General features: G+C 45.8%; 1 protein-coding gene across 1 annotated transcript in view; it reads right to left on the bottom strand.

The window, feature by feature from the left end:
* GABRA5 (gamma-aminobutyric acid type A receptor subunit alpha5) overlaps nt 1-24,238 on the bottom strand; it is a 405,793-nt gene that overhangs the window by 152,786 nt on the left and 228,769 nt on the right. The window contains exon 8 of the mRNA XM_082244514.1: nt 588-740. Coding sequence (XP_082100640.1) covers nt 588-740 — 153 coding nt within the window. The remainder of the gene's footprint in view (nt 1-587; nt 741-24,238) is intronic.

The following is a 24,238-nucleotide window of genomic DNA, read 5'->3' as shown; positions in this document are numbered from 1 at the left end:
ATAGAAATCTGGAGCCTGTCATTGCAGACCACCTTGTCAGTTGCCTGGTCAAATCTCTTTTCGGTGCTTTCTGATTTATTGTCCCTACAACAAGCATGCAACAAGCAAAGTCAAAACTGGTAATCTGCAAAATTTTTATGGTGTCTGGCAAAGTACTAAGAACACTGGATCAAAACAGGAGCCAAAAAGACTACATTTCTCAGTACAAGTAGCCAATAAAACATTCCACTGAGATTCTATAGCTTCCATTCCAGATTATAAATACATATAGAGCATTGGCAGAGCAGTCCACCAAATAAAAGCGTTTAATATCATGACAAAATGGTTTGAAGTATGTATGGTATGCAAAGTAGTTAGCAAATTACTTTTAAAATAGTAAACCAGTACTTAATAAAACTACATTTGGTTTAGTCTCATAGATTGAAACGACCCTTGGACATGAAGGGGTTAAGAGTTAAATATCGGGTCTCATTATATGTATACTGATTATGCATACAGTTAACCAATCAGAGAGAAATATAGGAATTTCTGAAACTTTTTTTTTTTTCTTTTCATTTTTTCGATTGAAAAGTGTATTTGTGACTTACCAAAAACTGTCCTTGCTGGAACCGACTCTCTGTTTAACCAGAATGACACTTGGGATAAAATGACCGTCATTATACAAGGCAGGTAGGTCTGGATAACAAAATAGCCGATTTTTCTTTTCAAATGGAAATGTGCTGTCATGACAGTGTATTCCCCTAAAATAAAAAACACAATAATAATTATGATAACAATAATAAAAAAATAAATAAATAGGAAGCTGTCATTTGATTTCCATGATAAATAAATAAATACACTGGGCACACAATCCACAGCACATATGAAAAGGAAGAAATGAGAAAGCACGACGTAGAAAAGTGATTACAGCCCGGCTGAGAGCCTTGATGAGGTTTAGAAAATCCATTGAGGACTGATGCTTTCCCGTACAAAATCGGATTTCTGTATTTTACTAATCCCTGGTTACAATCTGTGTCCTGCTCTTTGTGATCCATCGTGCAGGCAGAAGCCTTCCTACCCAGATGTACTAGATGTGGCTTTACTGCACTTGGGAAAGCCTGTCCGATCTGTCCACCGGGAACAGCCAGACACGAGTGGACCACACACTGACACTGACACAGGAGAAGATACTGACCAGGGTGGAGAAGATACTGACACGAGTGGAGGAGATTCTAACACTGACACGGGTGGAGGAGATTCTGACACTGACACTGGAGGAGAAGATACTGCCACTGACACGGGTGGAGGAGATTCTGACACTGACACTGGAGGAGAAGATACTGCCACTGACACGGGTGGAGGAGATACTGCCACTGACACGGGTGGAGGAGATTCTGACACTGACACGGGAGGAGGAGATACTTCCACTGACACAGGAGGAGAATATACTGCCACTGACACGGGTGGAGGAGATACTGCCACTGACACAGGAGGAGAATATACTGCCACTGACACGGGTGGAGGGGATACTTCCACTGACACAGGAGGAGAATATACTGCCACTGACAGGGGTGGAGGAGAAACTGCCACTGACACGGGTGGAGCAGACACTCTGCCACTCTCTGTGCTAACCCTGAACTATTCTGCTGGGACTTCCTGCCGGGACTGCCCGTGGACATGCCTTGCTGTGTAGCCTACCTCCTCCCTCTGCTCGCACTAAAAGTGACTGGACAACTGCCATTTCTAGCCGACAATAACGCTGCCATGGTGGTCAACTGGTAAAGTTCCATTGTTCTTATCTCTGCCATGCTGTAGAACCTTAGTAGTGCTGTGATTGGCATCCCTTGTCTCTAACCACCTCTACATTGGGCATCCTAAGTGTATGGAAGGTTTGGATCCCATGTGCCTTTTAAGGCTTTGTATTTGTTTAATTGTATGATATAATTATATGTGTTTACTGGTTGTTTCTGTATGGGAAGTCTTTTTGTAGTTCAGGGGTCTCCAAACTTTCTTAGCAAGGGGCCTTTATGCCCAGTACACACGATCCGAAAATCGGGCGACGTTCCATCCGTTATTTTTCGTATTCTAGCAGCTCTCAATAATATTCGCTTAACGGGAGAGGTTACTCACAATACGAATTTTCTCGGACGATAATTCTTAGCTTCCGGTATGCGTAACCACGCTGTAGCATGTGAGGGGAAAATGATGTCTACTGCTCATGCGCTGTCTACTGCTCACCATTTTTTTCGGACGAACAACATACTGATAATACGATTATCGTACGATGTGTTATAATACGATCAAAATTTTTAATGCTTGCACGACCGAATAATATCAGGTGAACTGTCGTGATTGCCTCTCGTAAGCTGTGTACTAACGATCCGATTATCGTCCGATCCTTTCACAAGCGTTAATTTTCGTCCGATTTTTGGATCGTGTGTACGGGCCATTAGGCTTTAGGGGGGCTGAGCTGTGACCACTGGGAGTAGAAAATCCCCTGGCATCAGTACCCCATCATTGGTTTTAACAAGAGTAATGGTGCCCCATAGTTGATATCAATGAGGAGAATAATACCCCATTGATGGTATCAGTAAGGAAATGGGGCCCCATCATTGGTGTTAGTTGATGGAATAGTGTCCCAAGGGCCACATAAAGGCAAGCAAAGGGCCACAGTTTGGAGACCACTGGCGTAGTTTATTTAAAGCAACCTTTTTAATCTAGGGATCCTCTAGAGCACATGTTTCAAACACAAGGTCCACGGGCCAAGTCCGGCCCTCTAGGCCCTGCACTCACAATGGGACAAGGGAGACACAGGTGCAGTGTGGGATGGGGAATTGTGTTAAGCTGCACTGTGATCCCCATCTGTGCTCGGGTGCACAGATTCCGACCAGCGATTGCCCTGCAAGTGAGAGAGAGAGAGGCAGAGCCACCTACACTGCCCAGAGATGCTAGTGCAATTAGCATATAAATGGGGCAGCAAGAAAAGTAGGCTTTAATGCCAAGTCACTGAACACACCTAGCCTAGGTGGCATGAGGTTGTGTGCTGAGAGTGTGCACACTGCTTGCTCCCAATGTACTGACCAAGCTGAGTGAGCACCAGTGGGACGGGCTCCCGATCATTTGATTGTTGATAGGACCATTCACAGCAGATACATGATAAAGAAGCAATGTGTTAAGGGATTAAAGGGGTGTTAAAGGGTAAAAAAAAAAAAAGGAAAGTGCAATAAGTAAATATTAACAGATGTTCCTTGAGACCTACATGTTTTTTGTAGGGTTCCTCCATGTTAAAAAGCTTGCGAAAGCCTGATTTAAAGTGGAATTCCACTCATTTTTGTGTTAATACAAAAAGCGTAGCTTCTCTCCCTCTCCTCTCTGTGGCGCCGGCATTGCAAGTGTGGGCACCCGGCTGAGACAGCCTGCGCAGTGCTGTATTTTGGCCTAGGCCAACAAGGCCCAGGCCTAGGGCGGCACTTTGCAGGGGGGGCAGCAAAAAAGCCGCCCCCCTCCACCTGAGACTCTATTGGCCACTGGTTGCTAGAGCTGCCTCTCTCATTCCCCCCTCTCTCTCGACCCCCCTCTCTCTCTCGCTCTCATCCTCCCTCTCTCTCACACCCCCCTCTCTCTCTCTCTCACCCCTCCTCTCTCTCTCTTTCAGCCTCCTCCTCTCTCTCTCACCCCTCCTCTCTCTCACCCCCTCTCTCTCTCTGGCCACTGGTTGCTAGAGCCGCCTCTCTCATTCCCCCCTCTTTCTCGACCCCCCCCTCTCTCTCGCTCTCATCCTCCCTCTCTCTCACCCCCCTCTCTCTCTCTCTCACCCCTCCTCTCTCTCTCTTTCAGCCTCCTCCTCTCTCTCTCACCCCTCCTCTCTCTCACTCGCCGCTGGTTACTAGAGCCGCCTCTCTCATTCCCCCCTCTCTCTCACCCCCCTCTCTCTCGCTCTCATCCCCCTTCTCTCTCACACCCCCCTCTCTCTCTCTCTTATACCTCCTCTCTCTCTCTCACCCCCCTCTCTCTCTCACCCCTCCTCTCTCTCTCACCCCCCCCTCTCTCTCTCTCACTCACTCCCCCTTTCTCTCTCACCCCCCCTCTCTCCCTCTCTGTCTCCCTCACCCACCCACCCCCTCTCGTGAGATCTCAGGGGTTAATGCTGGGACTTGTAGTCCTTCAATATTGGAAGGAGCCACATCCGTTAAAAAAGGAGTGGGGCAAATTTACATAGGAGGGGGGTCGCCCAATTCTAGTCTTGCCTAGGGCAGCACAAAACCAAAATACCCCACTGAGCCTGCGGCTTCACAGCCATATGCGCACTGTGCATGCACGAGATGCGCATTGGTCAGGCATTCTTCTGGGACCTGTGACGTCTCCCACTAGATCGCAAGAAGGGAGGGGGAGAGGAGAACTTCCGCTCAAGCCCCCTAGGCAGCTTGACCGGAAGTGGGAGCAAGTACCTGCATAACTAGGTACCTAAACCCCCCCCCCCCCCCCCAAATTACATGTCAAATGTGGCATATCTGGGGGGGGGGGTGAAATGCTTAAAGAGGAGTGGAGCTCCACTTTAAAGTGTATTTATAGCCAAAACCTTTTTTTGAAGGTATGAAAGGTGGCCCCTTTGGACAATGTCTTCTTACCTCCTGATCTGAGGACAACTCTAAGGCTCCAGTCACACTTGCGTGGCTTGTAATGAAACTTTGGACATGACAAGCCGCATCCCTTTCTTTTCTATGTACGACTTGAAAAAGTGCCTGCACTACCTTGCTCCAGGTCCAGAGAGTGTAAAGTTGGATGGAAGTCACTTTAAAGTCACATCAAAGTTGCCCCCCACAGTCACACTGGAAATCATCGGGTTAGTGTGAATGGAGACTTAACTTTAATTTCCCTTCAGTTTTTTCTCAGTGGCAATGGTCGTCAGTATCAGAATATATAGATGGGTGAATCTCACTAATGGGAACACAGACAGCCTTAAAAACCTGACAGTGGGTCTAACCATTTTCCACTCAATTTAAAACAAAATGTTTTACCTAGAGATACACTTTAAAGTCCAACTCCGTAACACTTAAAAACGATCCCTTGCAATAGGGATGCACCCACACTGCAATGGTTAATTAATCATTTAGTCTAAGAAAGATTAAGGCTGGGTTCACACATATGCAAATTGGATGAGGGTTTCCCCGCATCCAATTCACATGACAGTCGAGTGTGACCGGCTCTCAAGGGAGCCGATTTACACAGGTTCGGGGCAGCCGAGGTCCACATTCAAAAAGGGTCCTGTGCGTCTTTGTGCCCGATTCACTTGCAAATTCAGGCAAAAATTTGGACCTGAATTGCACCTGAACCAGTGAACTGGGAAGCACCGGACCCCAGGCATGAACCCCTGGCCGCATATGTGTGAACCCAGGCCTAAACGTGCTACTACTTACCTGATCCTCCACTCCCCCATTAGGCTGCCCTCCCTCCCTCTGCGGAGTGGACTGTCGCTTGGCATCATCGTTTTCAATGCATTGGTCATGACGATGTCAGAATCGTAGACCGCTGGAGCGTAGGGGAGAAGACGCTGCAGGGACCAGTCTATCAGCACAGAGGAGCGGAGGATCAAGTAAGTAAATTTAGTTTCACAAGTTCTTTGACCTAAATGAGCAATTAGTCCTTGCAGCATGGGGACAGCCCCACTACAAGGGATGATTTTTAATTGTCCCAGAGTTGGGATTTAAAGTTTAGCAGCCTGTTGCAGTACAATGCTGTGATGACTGCCAATGGAGCTTTGTGTTCATCCTAGCTGACCAGAGCTTGCTGTCTTATTATATAAGAAAGTAGCATCTGTGTGACCTGGAGACACGTGATGTCAGGATTCCCCCACTCCTCCTTCTCCCCCCCTGACACAATCAGATCAGCCAAGGGAAGCACAGAGCTACCATAGCAGCAGGCTTTTAAGAGGCGAGCAGCACGTGTCCCATGTGGATTAAACCTTTCCTTCCTCTAATGCTTACACATCTGGCAGCTCCGCTTGTACTCAGCCATAGGGAGCCCTACCATCTTCTAAGCCCCATGTGTGTTTGTTATCATGCTGATAGGTGCATGGTGTATTTGACATCGACCCTACTTGTACCCCTGAAAAGCCATGCTGACAATGCAGGGGGGTTATTTTGGTGGAAAGCATTAACCATTCTTGATGGCTTTCTTTCTACACTAGCTATAGTAGCCCTGGCATAAAGCCACATGATCAGCAGCTTGTATGATGGATCCCATGGCTTGTAGGCTCAGTGGGTGCAATTATCCTGGTCTGAGCACTGCCATCATGTCATTGGGCCTTGTGTTGTTTGTCAGACTTGTATTCCCAAGGAATGTATGTTTTGAAAACATTTATACTTATTATGAAAAGGCAGCCAGTTTGTATTGCTTTGAATGTAGAAACTCTTGCCCATTCACACTAGCACGACTTGTGAGATGACTTGTGTAGCCCCAAGTCTCTTGACATAACAAAAGCAATGTTAATCAATCAGTGCCGTCTTAATTGGCACTACTGAAGTCGCTCCGACTTCAGAAAAGGGTCCTGTACTACTTTGAGGCGACCTGTGATCCGACTGTCCCATATACTTCAATGGGAGTCGCCTCCTTATCTTAATTGACACGACTTGTAATCAGACTTTCCAGGAAGAAGAAAGAGATTAGCCAGGCATTCCCCACAGACAAAGTCGCCTGTCTCTTCAAAGTAGTGCACAAGTCTCTTCCAAGTCTCTTCCAAGTCTCTTCCAAGTCTCTAAACAAGTCTCTTCAAGTCACGGGGCGACTTTCTGGTCGTGGTAGTGTGAACCGGCTCTTATGTTTTTATTTCTATCAGTTAATGCCAACTACGAACTTGACTTTGGAGTTTATTTCAGTGGCCAGAATTTTAATTTGTTCAGGCCATTGAAATAAATAAACGCTGAAGTGCTAAACGTGCCAAGAGTTTATGCGCATTTATGAGTGTTTATGGGCGTTTATGAGTTTTTTCAGCGTTCATTGTTTTTTTTGGTTGCCAGAAGAACTGCTCTTGAATGTGATTTAGGACGTTCAGACAACAGCCCTTAAACGTCCCTGCTGATAAACTTCCATGTGTGTATGGACACATAGGGATAACATAGAGGGGAGTTTAAGGGCTGTTAAAAGAAATTGCCCAAACTCACAAAAAACATGAGTTTATCAGCTTCAGTGTGCATGAGGCCTAAAAGTCCCCATTGGTAGATTTCCCCTTATCTCCTGTTCCAGTGACAACGGCCAACAATGTAATTTTCCTTCACTTTCTGTCTTGTTAACAAGAGTCAGCAGTGGGATTTTCTGACAATCCCTCTTCTCTGTACAGCAAACATAATAATGGCTTGAGATTAAGTTGCCGATAATTATGATAGCCAGAATCTCATTAATATGAACAATGATATTCACTCCACCATCTCTCGAGATTCCCCATACTTCTGGGGAAGCAGACGTGTTCTGGGAAATGCATCAAGAAAATTACCATCCTCCTACTTTCCTTTGATCATCGGCATATTTTGGAAGCAAGAAGTATTGCTCTCCTTAGAATATATTAGCTGGATCGAAGAGGGATAAAGGGTAGTACCATATGGGTGTATATTTTATCTGAATATTCTTTAACACAGTGGGAGTATTACTGCTTTTATTTTTTTTATTTTATTTAATAAATTGCGAACAATCTTTTATATTTGACTATGAAGGTCTGTAACACCTTAAGGCCTCACATAGGCAGCTGGGAGAATGGAGGTAAAATTAGGCAGCTGAGCCATGGTTGATTCATGCCCTACAGGAGGTTGATATCTGTGTATACCCGAACTCGGGGTAATGAACTCAGGGGGAACCCGGAACGGAAGGGGTTCATTTTGCTTCAGAGCCCAGTGATTCACAAATGACCTTGCAGGATGGCCAAGCAAAGACTGACAAAAGGGGTATCAATGAATGTCATCTCCAAGCCACAGCATGAGCAGGCCATAAAGGCTGAAACAACAGTTGGAGGAGGCTGTTCATATGCTATAATCATTATGTTTTTTGGCGAGGCTATGGCAAATTTACCGTGACATGCTGAGTTGACTGGTAGCACTGCCATTCAAACTCTGCCATTAAGCCACATTCACATGATTGGTACACCAGCGTAAAGGGCAGTGGCGGCCCATCCATTAGGGGCGCAGGGGTGCCGCCCCCTCTATCCATGCGTCCGGCCCCCTAATCTACATGCAGGGCACCGGATGCATGAATTCCAATGGGGGATTTTTTTTTTTTTAAGCTTGTGATTAGAGCCAGAGGCTCTAATGGACTTCATAAAAGGGTAGGCTTGGGGCTGAGCACTGTGCCCTAGTTGTGTGACAATAGCGAATGAATATTCGCTATTGTCACTCAGATTCTCCTCCTGGCCAATCAGGAAGCGGGTCCTGAGACTCGTTTCCCGATTGGCCGAAAGGAGAAGCCATCCTTTTGGCGAAGGAGGAGGAGGGAGGAGACGCAGGGGAAGCCCGACCAACGAAGGGGGACACAGGGGAGACTGAGGGGGAAGCCACTGCCTCCTCCACATGTCAGTCCAGGGGCATCACAGGGTGAGTGAGCCGGCCACCAGGGGGGGGGGGGGGCGGGTTGGAGCTGGTCTGGTCCGTTGTCAGGTCTGTCTGCTGCCCCCCCGACCCATGGAGCACCAGCCGTCACTGCTGAAGGGCCATGTTCACTCATGTGGAATGCACAGATGTTCCATGCAGCCCCATGCACGCTACCTTTTGGAATCAATGACAGGAGGCTACATGAACCAGTGCATCCTGGAGTGTACATCTGTGCAGGTCCTTTGCATAGATCAGAATGCAGCCTCTGCACTTCGCAAGGGTGAAGACAGCCTTTCACATGGGGTACACATCGGTACACCTGTGTGAATTAGGAGCGGTGGAGAAAACACATATGTTTCAGACAGGAATCGCACCGCATTCCTGTACAAATTGCATCCGATTCTTTACAGTGTGATTTTAGCCCATTCATTTTGTATGGGCACAAATCACACTGCAAAGGTATCGGTAGTCGGTATCAGCAAGTACTTGACCGAAATTATTGGTACTCATGCCCGCCAGTAAAATTAGGGTATAGGTGCAACCCTAATTAAAACAATGGTTTGAACAGCACCTAACATAAGGTCTGCTCTATGCTTTGCAATCTCCCTGTGCAAAAAAAAAAAAAAAAAAAAGAGGACACTGTATTATGTAGTAACAAATTGTTGCAGGAATAGATATGTTTTCAAAATAAACTATAAATTGTTATCTGTCACAGTCATCCCTCTGGCAGCTGCTGCTTCAGGAGCTTCTAGGAACATTTCATGATCATTTACAAGTTCCTAGCCCCAATCGAATTAGAAGCCTGTTGTATTATTGGTTACAGCATACTTCTGGTAGCGTATTCAGCAGGAAAACAACAACATAACATTTGCATATAAGTCATTTTTCAAATATGTTGCTGGACATATGTGTATACTCTGTTGGAGAAATATACTAAGTGCCAGTTCACACTATAGCGTGTGCGCCGATCGCATGTCATTCGGAGCGCACTGCTCCTTCATTACATGCGATCGGAGGTGCGGATGCGAATTCAGCCATACACTTTGTATGGCTGAATTCGCACTGTATCTGCACCAAACACGCACATGACCCTTTTTTTCAGCCGCATCAGGATCGGATCGCACAGTGGTTCACACTTGTGCGATCCGATCCTGTGCGAACTGTCAGATCGCACTGCGATATGCGATCAAACTGGGGGTGTCGTTAACATTTCATTGACACCCCCTGCGTATCGCATATGGCAGTGTGAACTGCCAGATGTGCGTTTGCGATGCGGGAACAGGCTACAAATTTGCTTGTATGTACCTGTAGTACAGCCCAAAACGATAGTGTGCATTTTGCTTTTTTTTCTTTTATCCTACCTAAAACATACTGATGTTGATGCTAAATATAAATGATACTAATTTTAAAAATGTTTAAAAACAATCCTGGCCAAAATATACTGACCCTGACCTTTGACCTTGACCTTTGACTTAAAGACCAACCCTGGCACTGACCTAGATCAAACCTTGATCTAGCTATTTCTTTTTTATTTATTTTTTTTACACACATTTTTTTTTTTTTTTTATGCAAGGAAAAAGAAAAGATACAATGTATCTCTCCCTCCATTCACAGAGAGAGAAACGTAGGGCTAGACTTTGCAGTGACTGATTACTGTGATAGCGTATTGTTAGTACAGGACCCAGGGCTTCTGCTGAGACCCCAGTCTCTGTGCTGGGAGTATGCTGTGTGGCGCGCTCCCGGCACAAAGACACATACAGTGCCTTGCAGAAGTATTCGGCCCCCTTGAGCTTTGCGACCTTTTTCCACATTTCAGGCTTCAAACATAAAGATATAAAACTGTATTTTTTGTGAAGAATCAACAACAAGTGGGACACAATCATGAAGTGGAACGAAATTTATTGGATATTTCAAACTTTGTTTACCAATAAAAAAACTGAAAAATTGGGCGTGCAAAATTATTCAGCCCCTTTACTTTCAGTGCAGCAAACTCTCTCCAGAAGTTCAATGAGGATCTCTGAATGATCCAATGTTGACCTAAATGACTAATGATGATAAATAGAATCCACCTGTGTGTAATCAAGTCTCTGCATAAATGCACCTGCACTGTGATAGTCTCAGAGGTCCGTTTAAAGCGCAGAGAGCATCTTGAGGAACAAGGAACACACCAGGCAGGTCCGAGATACTGTTGTGGAGAAGTTTAAAGCCGGATTTGGATACCAAAAGATTTCCCAAGCTTTAAACATCCCAAGGAGCACTGTGCACGCGATAATATTGAAATTGAAGGAGTATCAGACCACTGCAAATCTACGAAGACCTGGCCGTCCCTCTAAACTTTCAGCTCATACAAGGAGAAGACTGATCAGAGATGCAGCCAAGAGGCCCATGATCACTCTGGATGAACTGCAGAGATCTACAGCTGAGGTGGGAGACTCTGTCCATAGGACAACAATCAGTCGTATACTGCACAAATCTGGCCTTTATGGAAGAGTGGCAAGAAGAAAGCCATTTCTTAAAGATATCCATAAAATGTGTCATTTAAATTTTGCCACAAGTCACCTGGGAGACACACCAAACATGTGGAAGAAGGTGCTCTGGTCAGATGAAACCAAAATCGAACTTTTTGGCAACAATGCAAAACGTTATGTTTGGCGTAAAAGCAACACAGCTCATTATCCTGAAAACACCATCCCCACTGTCAAACATGGTGGTGGCAGCATCATGGTTTGGGCCTGCTTTTCTTCAGCAGGGACAGGGAAGATGGTTAAAATTGATGGGAAGATGGATGGAGCCAAATACAGGACCATTCTGGAAGAAAACCTGATGGAGTCTGCAAAAGACCTGAGACTGGGACAGAGATTTGTCTTCCAACAAGACATTGATCGAAAACATAAAGCAAAATCTACAATGGAATGGTTCACAAATAAACATATCCAGGTGTTAGAATGGCCAAGTCAAAGTCCAGACCTGAATCCAATCGAGAATCTGTGGAAAGAACTGAAAACTGCTGTTTACAAACGCTCTCCATCCAACCTCACTGAGCTCGAGCTGTTTTGCAACGAGGAATGGGCAAAAATTTCAGTCTCTCAATGTGCAAAACTGATAAAGACATACCCCAAGCGACTTACAGCTGTAATCGCAGCAAAAGGTGGCGCTACAAAGTATTAACTTAAGGGGGCTGAATAATTTTGCACGCCCAATTTTTAAGTTTTTTATTTGTTAAAAATGTTTGAAATATCCAATAAATTTCGTTCCACTTTATGATTGTGTCCCACTTGTTGTTGATTATTCACAAAAAATTACAGTTTTATATCTTTATTTGAAGCCTGAAATGTGGCAAAAGGTCGAAAAGTGCAAGGGGGCCGAATACTTTCGCAAGGCACTGTACGCATATATGCAGCCCCATGGAAAAAAAGCCCAGTCCAGTAAAGTTTATTATATTAAGGAGAAAATACTTGTATTAAAAAAAAAAAACGTATTTAAAACGTATTAAAAAAAATGTTTCTCTAATGTTGGTCATACAATGATTAAAAATTGGCCAATTTAGCAGGGACCTGCCGAATTTTGATCAGTGTGTGGCCATCCTTGCTTTACAGAAATTGATTGATTGATCGACTTCTGTTGAAGGGAGAAGCTGGAAAATGTTTGTAGATCAGGAACTGCAGCCACTGATCACTGTATTCTGACAGTCGTGTATCCTACTGTCAGAATATGAAGCCCGGGTGGGGGGGAATACCTCTATTTGTGTGGATGGAGGAATTTGTTAGTTAGCTCAGACATAAACTGACCATCAATGGCCAGCTTTACTTTCTGTTATAAAACATATTAAAAATTGCTAGGACAGAACATCCTCAAAATGACTGCTTTTTGAAATAGACACCTCAAATTCATCTCATTTTGTGAGACAGTTTTTTGCAATGAAGAATTACCTTTAAACACACTTTTAAAACAATAGAAACACATTTAAACACGTAAAAGATACTGAGAGACAGAGCAAGAGCAATGGAAAACAAACAAATATTTAATTAACAATGATTTAATTAGTAAAATAATATTAATAGGTCTTACGGGAAAAAAAACGCAATATACCGGGACCGCAAAAACTGAACCGCGATATAACAATAAGAAGCTGCTTCCTATGGGTGCACTTGTACTGGCTTGAACCCGAGCCTCACTGTCTGCATCTATAGACACAGACAGCTGGGCTCGGCCCTGCCCACCACTCCCTTGTCACTAGCTTTGATTGACAACGGTGGAAGCCAATGGCTCTTGGTGCTCCAGAAAAGCCAGTGAGACCAGTAAGTGAAGGGAGAGAAGAGCTGCAGATGGGCACCGTGTGGAACCGAATAAGAGCTTGGGTAAGTGTGGGGGTATACTGCTACCTAAACATTTTTTTACTTTAATGCAAAGAATGCATTAAGGTAAAAAATGTTTACGCTTTATAACCACTTTAAAGCAGTAGAAAACAAAAAAAAAAAAAAAAAAAAAAAAAACAAGGCACCAGCCAGTTTGAAGTGATTGTAAAATCTTGTTTTTTTTTTTTAAATAACAAACATGTTATACTTACCTGCCCTATGCAGTTAGTTTTGCACAGAGAAGCCTGCATCCTCCTCTTCTCGGGTCTCTCTTTGGCTCTCCTGGCCCCTCCTTCCTGTTGAGAGCCCCCACACCAAGCAGCTTTCTATGGGGGCATCAGAGCCGAGTCACAGCTCCCTGTGTCCTTTCAGACATGGAGCCATGACCCAGCCCCGCCCCCTCTCTCTCCTGATTGGCTGAATGGTTTTGATTGACAGCTGTGTGAGCCAATAGCGACTCGCTGCTGTCACAGCCAAAGGGGAGCGGAGTCCCAGGCAGCTTAGACACTCCTGCAACTTCGCTGAATAAAGATGGGCTCAGGTAAGTATTAGGGGGGCTGAGGGGGGCTGCTACACACAGAAGGCTTTTTTATCTTAATGTATAGAATACATTAAGATAAAAAAAACCTTCTGCCTTTACAATCACTTTAACCTCCCTGGTGGTCTGATTATGTCAAAAAATTTTTATTTAAAAGCCATACATTGTTTTGCATGGAAATCGGTTGTTTGATATTTTTTAGGCCTGTAATAACTCACTTAAATCTATTCAAACAAGAGTCTAGTAGACATCCGGGTTATAATGATGTTTGAAACACGAGATAATAAATTATAATATAATAATAATACATTTTATTCAATAATATAATCAAACCAAAAACACTGATTTGTGTACAAACGGTTGCGATATTACTAGTCACTGTAATAATGGTTCAGTAAACATCTCGGGTATGAAAGATTTTGAAAAATGGGACTGCACAAAGTCCAATGTCACAATCAGGACAATAGAATCTGGTTTCCTTTCTTATTTTCCTGTTACTGTCATCTCTCTTCGGGCAACAAACCATGCACATCCTTGTAGGTGCTGACTTTTTTTGGTGCTGACTTTGTTTGGTGCTGACTTTTTTTTGGTGGGATGTAGTCCATGAAGTGATGACCAGTCAGGCATTCCGGGTTGACAACAGCATGACGTCCAGATCTATTCCCAGCCATTGATGGTGTTTGGTGATTCAAAAAGATACGTTCGGCAACTTTCTTTTTTTTTTTTAAAACAGTGAGGTTTATTGAAACTTTTGGTACAATACAAAAATAAACCGTGCATTGAAACTGCGATCAGATTCATAACACACAGGGGTACAAAAATACAAATATACACAGTGATTAACACTTAGAAACAGAACAGACATAGTAAAAATAAGGCAGTAGTCAGTTACTTTCTGTCGGCCCAACACTCAAGCAGACAATAATGGTTTAACAGGGGCGGTCAGCATAAAGTAGTTACCCACTTCACTACTGAGCCGTATCAGGGCACTGCACCCATTTGTCCCAAATCTTGTTGAACTTCTAAAGGGCACCCCCTATGTTTATATAAAAGTTTATGAAATGGGATGACACTATTAATTTCCTTAATCCACAATCCTAGAGTAGGAGGAGTAGGTCTCATCCACCGCCTGGCTATCAATTTACGTGCTATAAACAAAGTTTCCTGAAGAAATATGACAGTGGATTTGGGCATCCCTCCATCCGGATAGACCCCCAGGAGACACTCCTTAGGAGAGAGTTGTAGAGGAGACCCCATTTTGTCATGCAGAAATGTGACTACTTGTTGCCATAGAGTCTGTAATTGGGGACAGCTCCACAATAGATGAAAGAAGGAAGCATCAGGGTCTCCGCACATAGGACAAGAGGGGACCAAGTCAGGGTGATATTTGGACAGTCTAAGTGGGGTGAGATAAGCCTGGTGTATTATAAAGGTCTGGGTTAGGCGATCCGACAGTTTTGGTGACACTCTGCGGCACGTCTCCAGGGCATCCTCCCATTCCTCATCCTCCATGGCCCCCACACTGCGCTCCCAGCGGGTCTTAAGTGCAAAAGCTAAAGTGGTCGAGGAAGGTGTGTGAAGTTCAGAGTAGAACATGGAAATGAGGTGACTGGGTTCTGTACTTTTAACAATCTCAAGGGTGGTAACCGATTCTATCTCAGGAGGGCCGTCAGGGAATTGAGATCTATAGGCATGGGAGAGCTGTAAGTATCTGTAGTGCATGGGGCCCTGGAGCGCAAACTGGTCTCGCAAGGTCTCGTAAGACCGTAGACCAGTAGTCGTGGAGATATGGCTAAGGAGAAGAATACCCCTCCCACTCCATACCGACAGGTCAGGGATGGAGAGGAACTCACGCAATGTACTATTATGCCACAGAGGGGTGAATGTGTGGAATGGAGGGCACCGAAGCCTGGACGCTACCACCTCCCAGATCCGACAATAGTGATATAGAAGAGATCTGGGGCACAGGGGCTCCGGCGAGCCCCTGACGCCCCTAAGGATAACTAGGAGGGGGTCCCCGAGGGGATGAGCCCACCCAGGGCAGAGCAGGGTCAAGAAGCGTTCTCTATCCGTTTTATCTATGTGAAAGAACTGGGACAACTGAGCTGCCAGATAGTACAGATTAAAATCCGGCAGGGCCAACCCCCCTAGATTTGTAGGATTCTTGAGTTTGCGCCAGGAGATCTTGTGCCGGTTAGCACCCCAAACAAAGGTCTTGAGGAGTGATTCCATCTGCTTAAACAGCCTGAGTGGCAGGTAAATAGGAGAGTGCCATACAACATAGAGAATTTTGGGAAGGAGAATCATTTTAATTAAATTGACTCTACCCATCACTCCCAGAGGTAATTTGGACCATACTTGAATTTTAGCCTTAAGCAGAGGGAACAAGGGTTGAACGTTATCCGGGACATAATCTGCTGAGCTAGCTGTCACTTGAATCCCTAAGTATTTAATGCGGGATACACATTGTAGGGCCGGGTTTGCGGGGGCGATCGCCTGCGGGCTCTCGTCAAGCGGGAGAATTTGTGACTTATCCCAGTTTATCTGAAAACCGGAGAATCGTCCGTACCGTTCAATTAAAGAAAGGGCTGTGAGCAGGGATTCTCGAGAGTCTTCCAAATATAACAAAGTGTCATCAGCATACATGCTGATTTTCTCCTCTAGCGGTCCCTTACGTAGGCCACGAATCCCGGGATGTGCTCTAATGGCCATCGCCAGGGGTTCCGCGGCCAGGGCATACAACAGGGGGGAGAGGGGGCACCCCTGTCGAGTGCCACGGGATAAAGGGAAGGCGGTCGACTGCCAGCCGTTGGCCAGGACCCTAGCTACCGGGGCGCTATATAGAAGTTTGACCCACTTAATAAAATTAGGTCCAAAGCCATATCGGTCCAGGCAGGTCCATAGAAATGGCCACTCTACCGAGTCGAATGCTTTAGCCGTGTCCAAGGAGACCACCACCCTGCCACCCATTCCGTCGTGTTGTGCCTGGAGATTCATGAATAACCGGCGAAGGTTAAATGAGGTGTTCCTCCCAGGCATGAACCCGGCCTGGTCCGAGTGTATGAGTGAAAGGATCACCTTGTTAAGACGGAGGGATAAAATTTTCGCAAGGATTTTAGTGTCTACTGGGAGCAAAGAGATGGGACGGTAAGACTCTGGGGCGTGTAAGTCCTTGCCCGGCTTGGGGATGAGCACAATTAGCGCCTCCCGCATAGAAGGGGGTAGGGCTGCATCTTTGAATAGAGATTGAAACAAAGCCAATAATTTAGGAGAAAGGAGTTCCGAATATTGGGAGAAGAATTCAATCGGGAGGCCGTCTAGGCCGGGGGCCTTAGATCTAGGGAACTTGGACACGGCTGCTGCAATCTCCTCCACAGAAATGGGTGCCTCGAGGGTCGCCAACTGGTCGGGTGTCAAAGTGGGAAAGTCAATAGAGTCCAGAAAGTCATGCATGTCAGTGCAGTCAGCGGGGGCCCTAGAGGTGTAAAGTGTACTAAAAAATGATCGGAAACACCGTGTCACCGCAGCAGGATCAGTGATCTCATTACCCAGGTCATCCTTTAAAGTAATAACTACCGGGGGCCTATCCTCACAATGGACTAAATATGCGAGGAGTTTCCCCGCCCGCTCTCCATGTGCAAACAGATTCTGCTTCTGAAAAAACATCTTAGATTTCGCCTTCTCATATTCAAGTTGGGAAAGGACTTTAGAGGTCAATTTATACTGGGATTCATGTGTCGGAGTCGGGTCCGCCATAAAGGCCTGTTCAGCTTCAATTAGATTTGTCGTTGCCCTGGAGATCTCCTCAGCAGCCCGCGCTCTAACAGCTTTGATTTTGGAAATCATAGTGGATCTGGCGAACAGTTTAAATGCCTCCCACACTGCAGCCGGGGAGGCAGTGCCCTCATTATCAGAAAAGAATTGTGTCCAGGTCCCCTCAATGTCGTTCCCATCAGACACCAAGGGGAGCCAGGCGGGATTCAGGCGCCAGGCCGGGGGAGGTCTATTGCATGGCAAGGACAACAGTATCCAATAAGGGCAGTGATCAGACAGAGTCCGTGGGGCGAAGCCTGCCACCAGTAACCTGGGGAGCAGGGTTCGAGACAACAATATCAGATCAATGCGTGACATAGAATGGTGTGCAGCCGAGAAACAGGAGTACGCACGCTGAGCGGGGTATTTGCTGCGCCAAGAGTCGGCCAAACCAAAGCTCTCCAACAATCGGGAGAACCTGGTCGGGGACGACCCCGGCGGCGCCTGGGAGGCGCCACCGGATCTATCCAGACCCGAGTCCATCACATTGTTAAAGTCGCCCAGCCAGATCACCGGGGCCCCTGGGCATTGTGCCATAAACGCCAATCCCTCCATTATAATCACAGCAGAGTAAGGGGGGGGCACATAGAAAGCCATCAGCAGCATCAATTCCCCATAGACTGACGTTTTGAGAAAGACATATCTACCCATTGGGTCAACCTGAGATCCTAGGAGCTGGAAATGTACCGATTTGGCCACCAGAAGCGCCACACCCCTGGAGTGCGAGCTATATGCAGAGTGCTGCACCCAGCCAACCCAGGGCCGTTTGAGAGACTGTTGTACGCGGCCCTCCAAATGTGTCTCCACCAGTACTATAATATCAGCCCGTACACGGCGTAAAACATTAAAGACAGCCGTCCGTTTAATCTTATCGCGCATACCCCTGACATTCCACGTCAACAATTTCAATGCGGCCATGGCAGGGGTAATACGGAGCGTGGAGCGGAGGCTCCCAGGATCTCAGGCAATAAGGCCACAGAACTAACAAGTCCACGGTCATACACAAGCATTAATAAACGGCAGCAAAAGAGCAGGTAGTTATTACTTGAGGTCAATGTGCATAGAACAGAAACAGTATAGAGATTGTACCAAATATAAACTGTAAACAATGGTAATACCCCAATCCCCCCTCCCTGCCCTGCACCAACCCCAACTTGTGCGGGCTTGTTCCCAAACAAGTGCCTCAACCAGAACAGGCCCACATGCGACTGGTAAAGAGCAAGATCAGGAGGCCAGGGACCCCCAGGATAGTCAGCAAAAATACAGCAAAATACAACTAGGACAAGCAAGGGGGCCCGGGGGCCCAGGTCCAACAGAAGTCGCAGGGGGCAACAGGGGAGTTGGGCACAAACACACGCCTGAGCGGGTGTAGGGGGCGAAAACCAACAGGTGTATCGCTGGGTAGCAAAGCCTATGGGCAGGTGGAAATCCATAGGAAGAGAACAGAAAAATCAGTTCCATCTGTGGAGCTAGGGCGCTCCGCCGGTCAAACACAGGAGCAGTAGTGCAGGGAAATGAGGGGGGAGGGGGGGGAAGGGGGATGCAAAGTCTTGAGTTCCGCAGGATCTACAAAACCCCCTCCACCTCTGCAGCAGCGTAAGGCATAGGCAATCAGGGAGAAAGTATCATGAAGTCGCCAGGGCAAGGTGGTCAGGCTCTAGCTTCCAGTCCTTCTAACCAGGAGATGGCGGCTTCCGGATCCTCAAAGAAGTGGGCTCGGTCCTCACCCTCCACTCTAAGACGGGCCGGGTACAACATAGAGTATTTAATATTCTTGATACGCAGCCTGCGTTTGACCTCCAAAAAGCTCTTGCGGCGCCTCTGGACTTCAGCAGAGAAGTCGGGGAAAATCGCTATTTTGTGATTTCCAAATGGAATGTTCCCCTTAACTCTGGCCAGCCGTAATATGGCATCTCTGTCCCGATAGTTCAGGAATTTAGCGATGAATGTGCGGGGGGGTGCACCCTGAGGGGGGGGACGCCCCGAGAGGCGATGTGCACGTTCCACAACAAAAGTGGGTGAAAAGGATTCTCTGCCATATGTCTGAGTGAGCAATTGTTCCAAATAGGATGAGGGGTCTGCACCTTCAGAGCCCTCCGGGAGGCCAATGAACCGCAGGTTACAGCGGCGCAGCCTATTCTCCATGTCATCTTGTTTTTGGAGGATAAGGTGTACTTGTTGCTGCAGCCTGTCTGAGGAGCTTTGCAATGGGGGGAGGGAGTCTTCCACCTCGCTAATTCTGTGTTCAGCCTCACCAACTCTGTCCCTTAGCTTCTGCATATCCTGACGCATCAAAGATATATCTACCTTCACCTCCTCGATTTTAGTTGTCAGCATGGTCTGGCAAGTGGCAATCGCTTCCAAAACCTTGGATGTAGCAGGGCTCTCAGGCTCCTCCACCACAAGCGACGGGCCGGCGCCATCTTGGATCGGGGCCTCCTTCTCCAGCCTCCGGAATGCAGCTAGTTTTGCCGCAGCTTCAGAGCCTTTCTTCGGCGGAGACATGCGGAGGTCAGTGCCGCGGGTGTGCGGGAGGTGAAGGGAGGATTATCGTGCCCGGAGGGCTGCAGGATTAGCGGTAAAGGATATCGGTCCGGCGGAGCTCCTCTCACACACGTCCTCTCACATGCTGTGCCAGGCCACGCCCCCCCGTTCGGCAACTTTCTAAATGAAGTCCGAATGAATCACAGGCTTGTCACTTTTTTGAGCAGAATGTATGCATTCCACAAGCACTGCTCAAGAAGATGTCTGAAGATCTTCTTATAGTACTTCTGTTGCTGTTTCCTCATTGCTGGGTAGAATGTCATTGCTTTGTCGGCTCTGTCGACACCTCCCATGGTGTTGTTGTAGTCTATCACTACTTCTGGCTTCATGACTTCTTTCCCACCTTTCATGCGTACAATAACAGTGGAGGTATTATGCACTGTACTCATTAGGCGCACATCTTTCCTGTCCCCCCATCGCAGTGTCATCATTTTGCCTTTCTGCCAGGCAACCATTTCTCCTGTCTTGAGCTTCTTTTACCAAACATTGGCGGCATGTCGCGCCAGTTAGCCCTTACGGTTCCATAGGCATCAGTTTTGATTTGCAGTAGAACCTCATAAAGTTCAGGAGATGTACAAAAGTTGTCAGTTGTTACACAACAGCCCTGATTTGTATGTAGCCCTGTAATTGCTGTATGTTTGATCACATTTTGTTCCTTTTCCAGTGTATATCACTGAATTCCAAATGTAGCCAGTTGACGATTCGCATTGCATGTAGGATTTTACGCCAAATCGTGCCCTCTTTGATGCAATGTATTGCACCCAGCTGAGCCTTCCCTTGTAGGCCATTAGTCTTTCATCTATGCTGATGTCTCTTTCTGGCACATAGCTCCATTGGAAATTCTGTAGTATCATTTGATATACTTCCCAAATTTTCTTCAGTTTTGGTGCAGGATGAGTAGTTTCATCAAATTCTTTATTGGTTTCGAAGTGGAGACATTTCATTATGAGGGAGAATCTGTACTCTGACACGACCGTGCCAAAGAATGGAGTGGAAAGTAATGTATTGGTTGTCCAATACCACTTCTGAAGGGGTTTCCCCACCACTCCCTGAAGACTTATCAGGCCCAGAAATTTCCAAATGTCATCTTTGGTTACTGGTTCCCACTTTCTGTATCTTGAAAACTTCCGAAACGTAGTGCATTGTTTCTCTTTGTACCGGTTTGTCTCGATAACTATTTTTTCAATAACCTCATCGGTCAGAAATAATTGTAGGTATGCCAAGGGGTTGTCATGGTCAACGTCAACTTTCATAACAGGTGCTCCAGTAAATGGGAATCTTAGGGGCGCTGCCTGATCCGTACCACAGTCAATAGAGCACCAAGTTCTCACATCACTGAACTCAGTCGCAGAATCGTCGCTGTCATCACTTTCAGTACCTGATGACAAATTTTCCCACAAATCACTATCGCTCAGTTCTTCAAATAATTCCGATTAATTGTTGCTGTTTTCCAGTTCGTCTAAAAGTGCTTTTGAGCTAAGAGAACGCTTTTTGGACGTCATGAACGTTCTCAGTTTTTCAGGCACAAAGAACCACAAAAGTACAGGCAGGGCACTGGAAAAGTTACTAGATGAAAAGCTGTGATGAAATAGCTTGATACAAAGTTGTAATCCTTACAGATTACACTGTATCATGTTATTTGTTTTTATTTTTTATTTTTTTGAATCTCCCGCCGGTTCCACCCCCCTGGGTCTCTGCGCTTGCAGGGAAGGGAACCGGAAGACAGGTGATGGCATTGGCCGGACACACAGCGAGGACAGCGGGAGGATGGCTGGAGAATGGCAGGGGAGGCCGGCGGGGGATTGTAGAGGATGGTAAGCGTGATTGTGGGGAATCTTGAGTGTGACTCGGGGTTACCACTTTTGGCACTGTGTATAATAACACTGAGCTACACTCGGAAATACCGTCAGGGAGGTTAAGTCATAATTTGCTAGTATGCATCGAATGCTAGCACATTATGACAGACTTAGCTAGAAATGAAGCCCTCCAGTGGTGCTCTGTCACCGCTGAAGGCACTTCCATCTTCACCCGGTCTTCCTTCCAGGTTGGTGGGCTTCGGCAATATGAATGACCTAGCCGGCGATGACTTCACTCCCGCACGCTGGAGTCGCTGTTTGCGGCACGGCTCTGAAGAAACAGCCGTTCCTTCAGAGTGCATGAGCTGGTGACGTCATTGGCTGCATCTAAAGTAAATATCTCCTAAACAGTTCACATTTAGGAGATATTTACTGTACCTATAGGTAAGTCCTATAGTAGGCTTATCTATAGGTAAAAATCATACATCTTAGTTTACACCTACTTTAACTGTGAAATAACCTTCTTGGTTTCTCTGGAGTCAATCCACTACTGTACATATTTCTCTTAGGAGGCTAAAAACCCTGAAAGGTCATGGACAGCAATAAAGGCCTAATATGGGGTTCATACTCTGCTTAATTTTGCTTTAAACTGAAAGATAATTTTGGCAGAATTTCCCTTTACCATAATGCAAGCTAAAAGCATAACTGAGGTCTATTTTTTTTTTTTTGTAGCTTAAGATAAAATTGTCACCAGAAGAAGGATAGAGGGTACATCTTTCATTTGAGACAGTGGTTCTTGTGACTGTGGTGACAACCAAGGATTTCCCTCACTTTGGAGGAAATATCCTTTCACTTACAGTTGCAGCTTTGGGAAAGGGAAGTCAAGGGAAATCTCCCCAATGGAACACGCATTGTAAAAACACAGACAGTAGTTATAAGCTGCCTTTTTCCATCCAAACTGGATTGCTTTTGGTTCTGCATTAAGGTTTTAGTCCTCGGTCACACACAGTATGACTTCAGGCACGACATCTGATTTACAAATCGTACCTGAAATAGCATTGAATGTGTTTCTATGGCAGTGTCTTAATAGATGTGATTTCAAGTAGTTTGATTTGAGAAGTAGTTCATGTATTACTTTTTCAGGACTTCAGCATAATTTCACTGCCATAGACTATAATGTAAATCGTGCTGTGAATCGTATCTGTGTCTATATAAGCACTACTTGAGCCCTGAAAGAAACTACACATTAACCCTTTGCTAGTTAATCTTTTGTTCATAACATCGCTGTTCCTCCCCGTGACACACACAGCCCCTCTCTTATCAAATCATTACAAATCTCACAGCAGTAGTGCTGAAGTCATGCTGAAGTAGTGCTAAAGTCAGACTTTAAATTGCACTACTTTAAATCGTACCCAGTGTGACCACAGGCTTACTTATTTTATTATAATCATCCATTGAATCTGCATGTAAATTCATTCTGTGCAAATGGGGAAAAATTTAATGTTCAAATGCTAAATTCTTTGCAGATCAAATATGTGATTGGGGAAAATACCACATTATATCCACTAGATATAGCTGGGAAGCATACTTATTTACTGTGATACTTAACGCCATTTTAAGCCATAATGTAATATTTTTCCCCATTTACACACTTCATATGAACCTTTGATTTTGCCCTATTCACAGAGACAAATATACTTGCAGTATTAATGGATGAACAGCTATGCTGTTATGGCCCCACTTATGAAGCAGCTGTATAGGTTTGTGTTGACAGGCTTTTGTTCATGTCATAACAGCTTCTTTCACCATACAAGTCAATGGGAATGCAAAAGCAAATGAAGCAGGTAATGCAGCTTAGAAGGGAGTTAGCTTCTGTCAATAAACTGTAAATGATCTCAGGGGTCTCTCAAACTGATCTTAAATACAGGCTGAATGCATTTGAAAGCAAACTGCATGTAGCCATTAATCCAAGCCCTCTCCATCCTGTGGACCCCTTCATGGGGGGCCTGTGCATACTAGGTGTAAGTGTTTGGGTTTAGGTAAAGTATACTTTAAAGTGATATTAATCCCTTAGGTTTTTAGGCATCTAAAGCAGCTGATTTCATCACCTACTATGAATGAGTAAGAGTATGCAAATTATTTATCTTTTAATTTTTACCTATTGTATGTTCTAGTCAAAGCTGTCGCTGCGACTGCTGCCCCAGGATTCCTGTTTCAGGGTGGTTCCTTTCTCCTACAGCATCCTACGGAGCCACCCTTGCACGCAAGAACTAGAGAAACACACATTCCCCTAGTCTACGATGACAAGGCACTCCCCTGTTCCTAACAGATGACTGGCTCCAGACTGCACTGTCCACTGTTCAATTTTTCAGTGAAGACTGAAAGTTTCAGGGAGGCAGCACTGAGAGAGCTGGGGCAGCAATGAAAGTTGGAAACTGCATTTAAACAAAGAATTAGGTGGAGAATGTTTCTTACATTTTTCTCAATGTAGTTGCGCTTGTCTGCCTCCTCTCCCCCCCCCCCCCCGCCACATCTGAAACCTTTGGGGGGGGGAGCAGGTACCTTGTTTTGACAGGTACCCACTCCCACTTCCGGCTGGAATTTTGGCTCCCTCCTCCCTCCCCTGAAGCTGGCCAGATC

The sequence above is a fragment of the Pelophylax lessonae genome, assembly GCF_965119305.1.
Source record: "Pelophylax lessonae genome assembly, chromosome: 2".
Taxonomy (NCBI): domain Eukaryota; kingdom Metazoa; phylum Chordata; class Amphibia; order Anura; family Ranidae; genus Pelophylax; species Pelophylax lessonae.
This window is presented reverse-complemented; position numbering and strand designations above follow the sequence as displayed.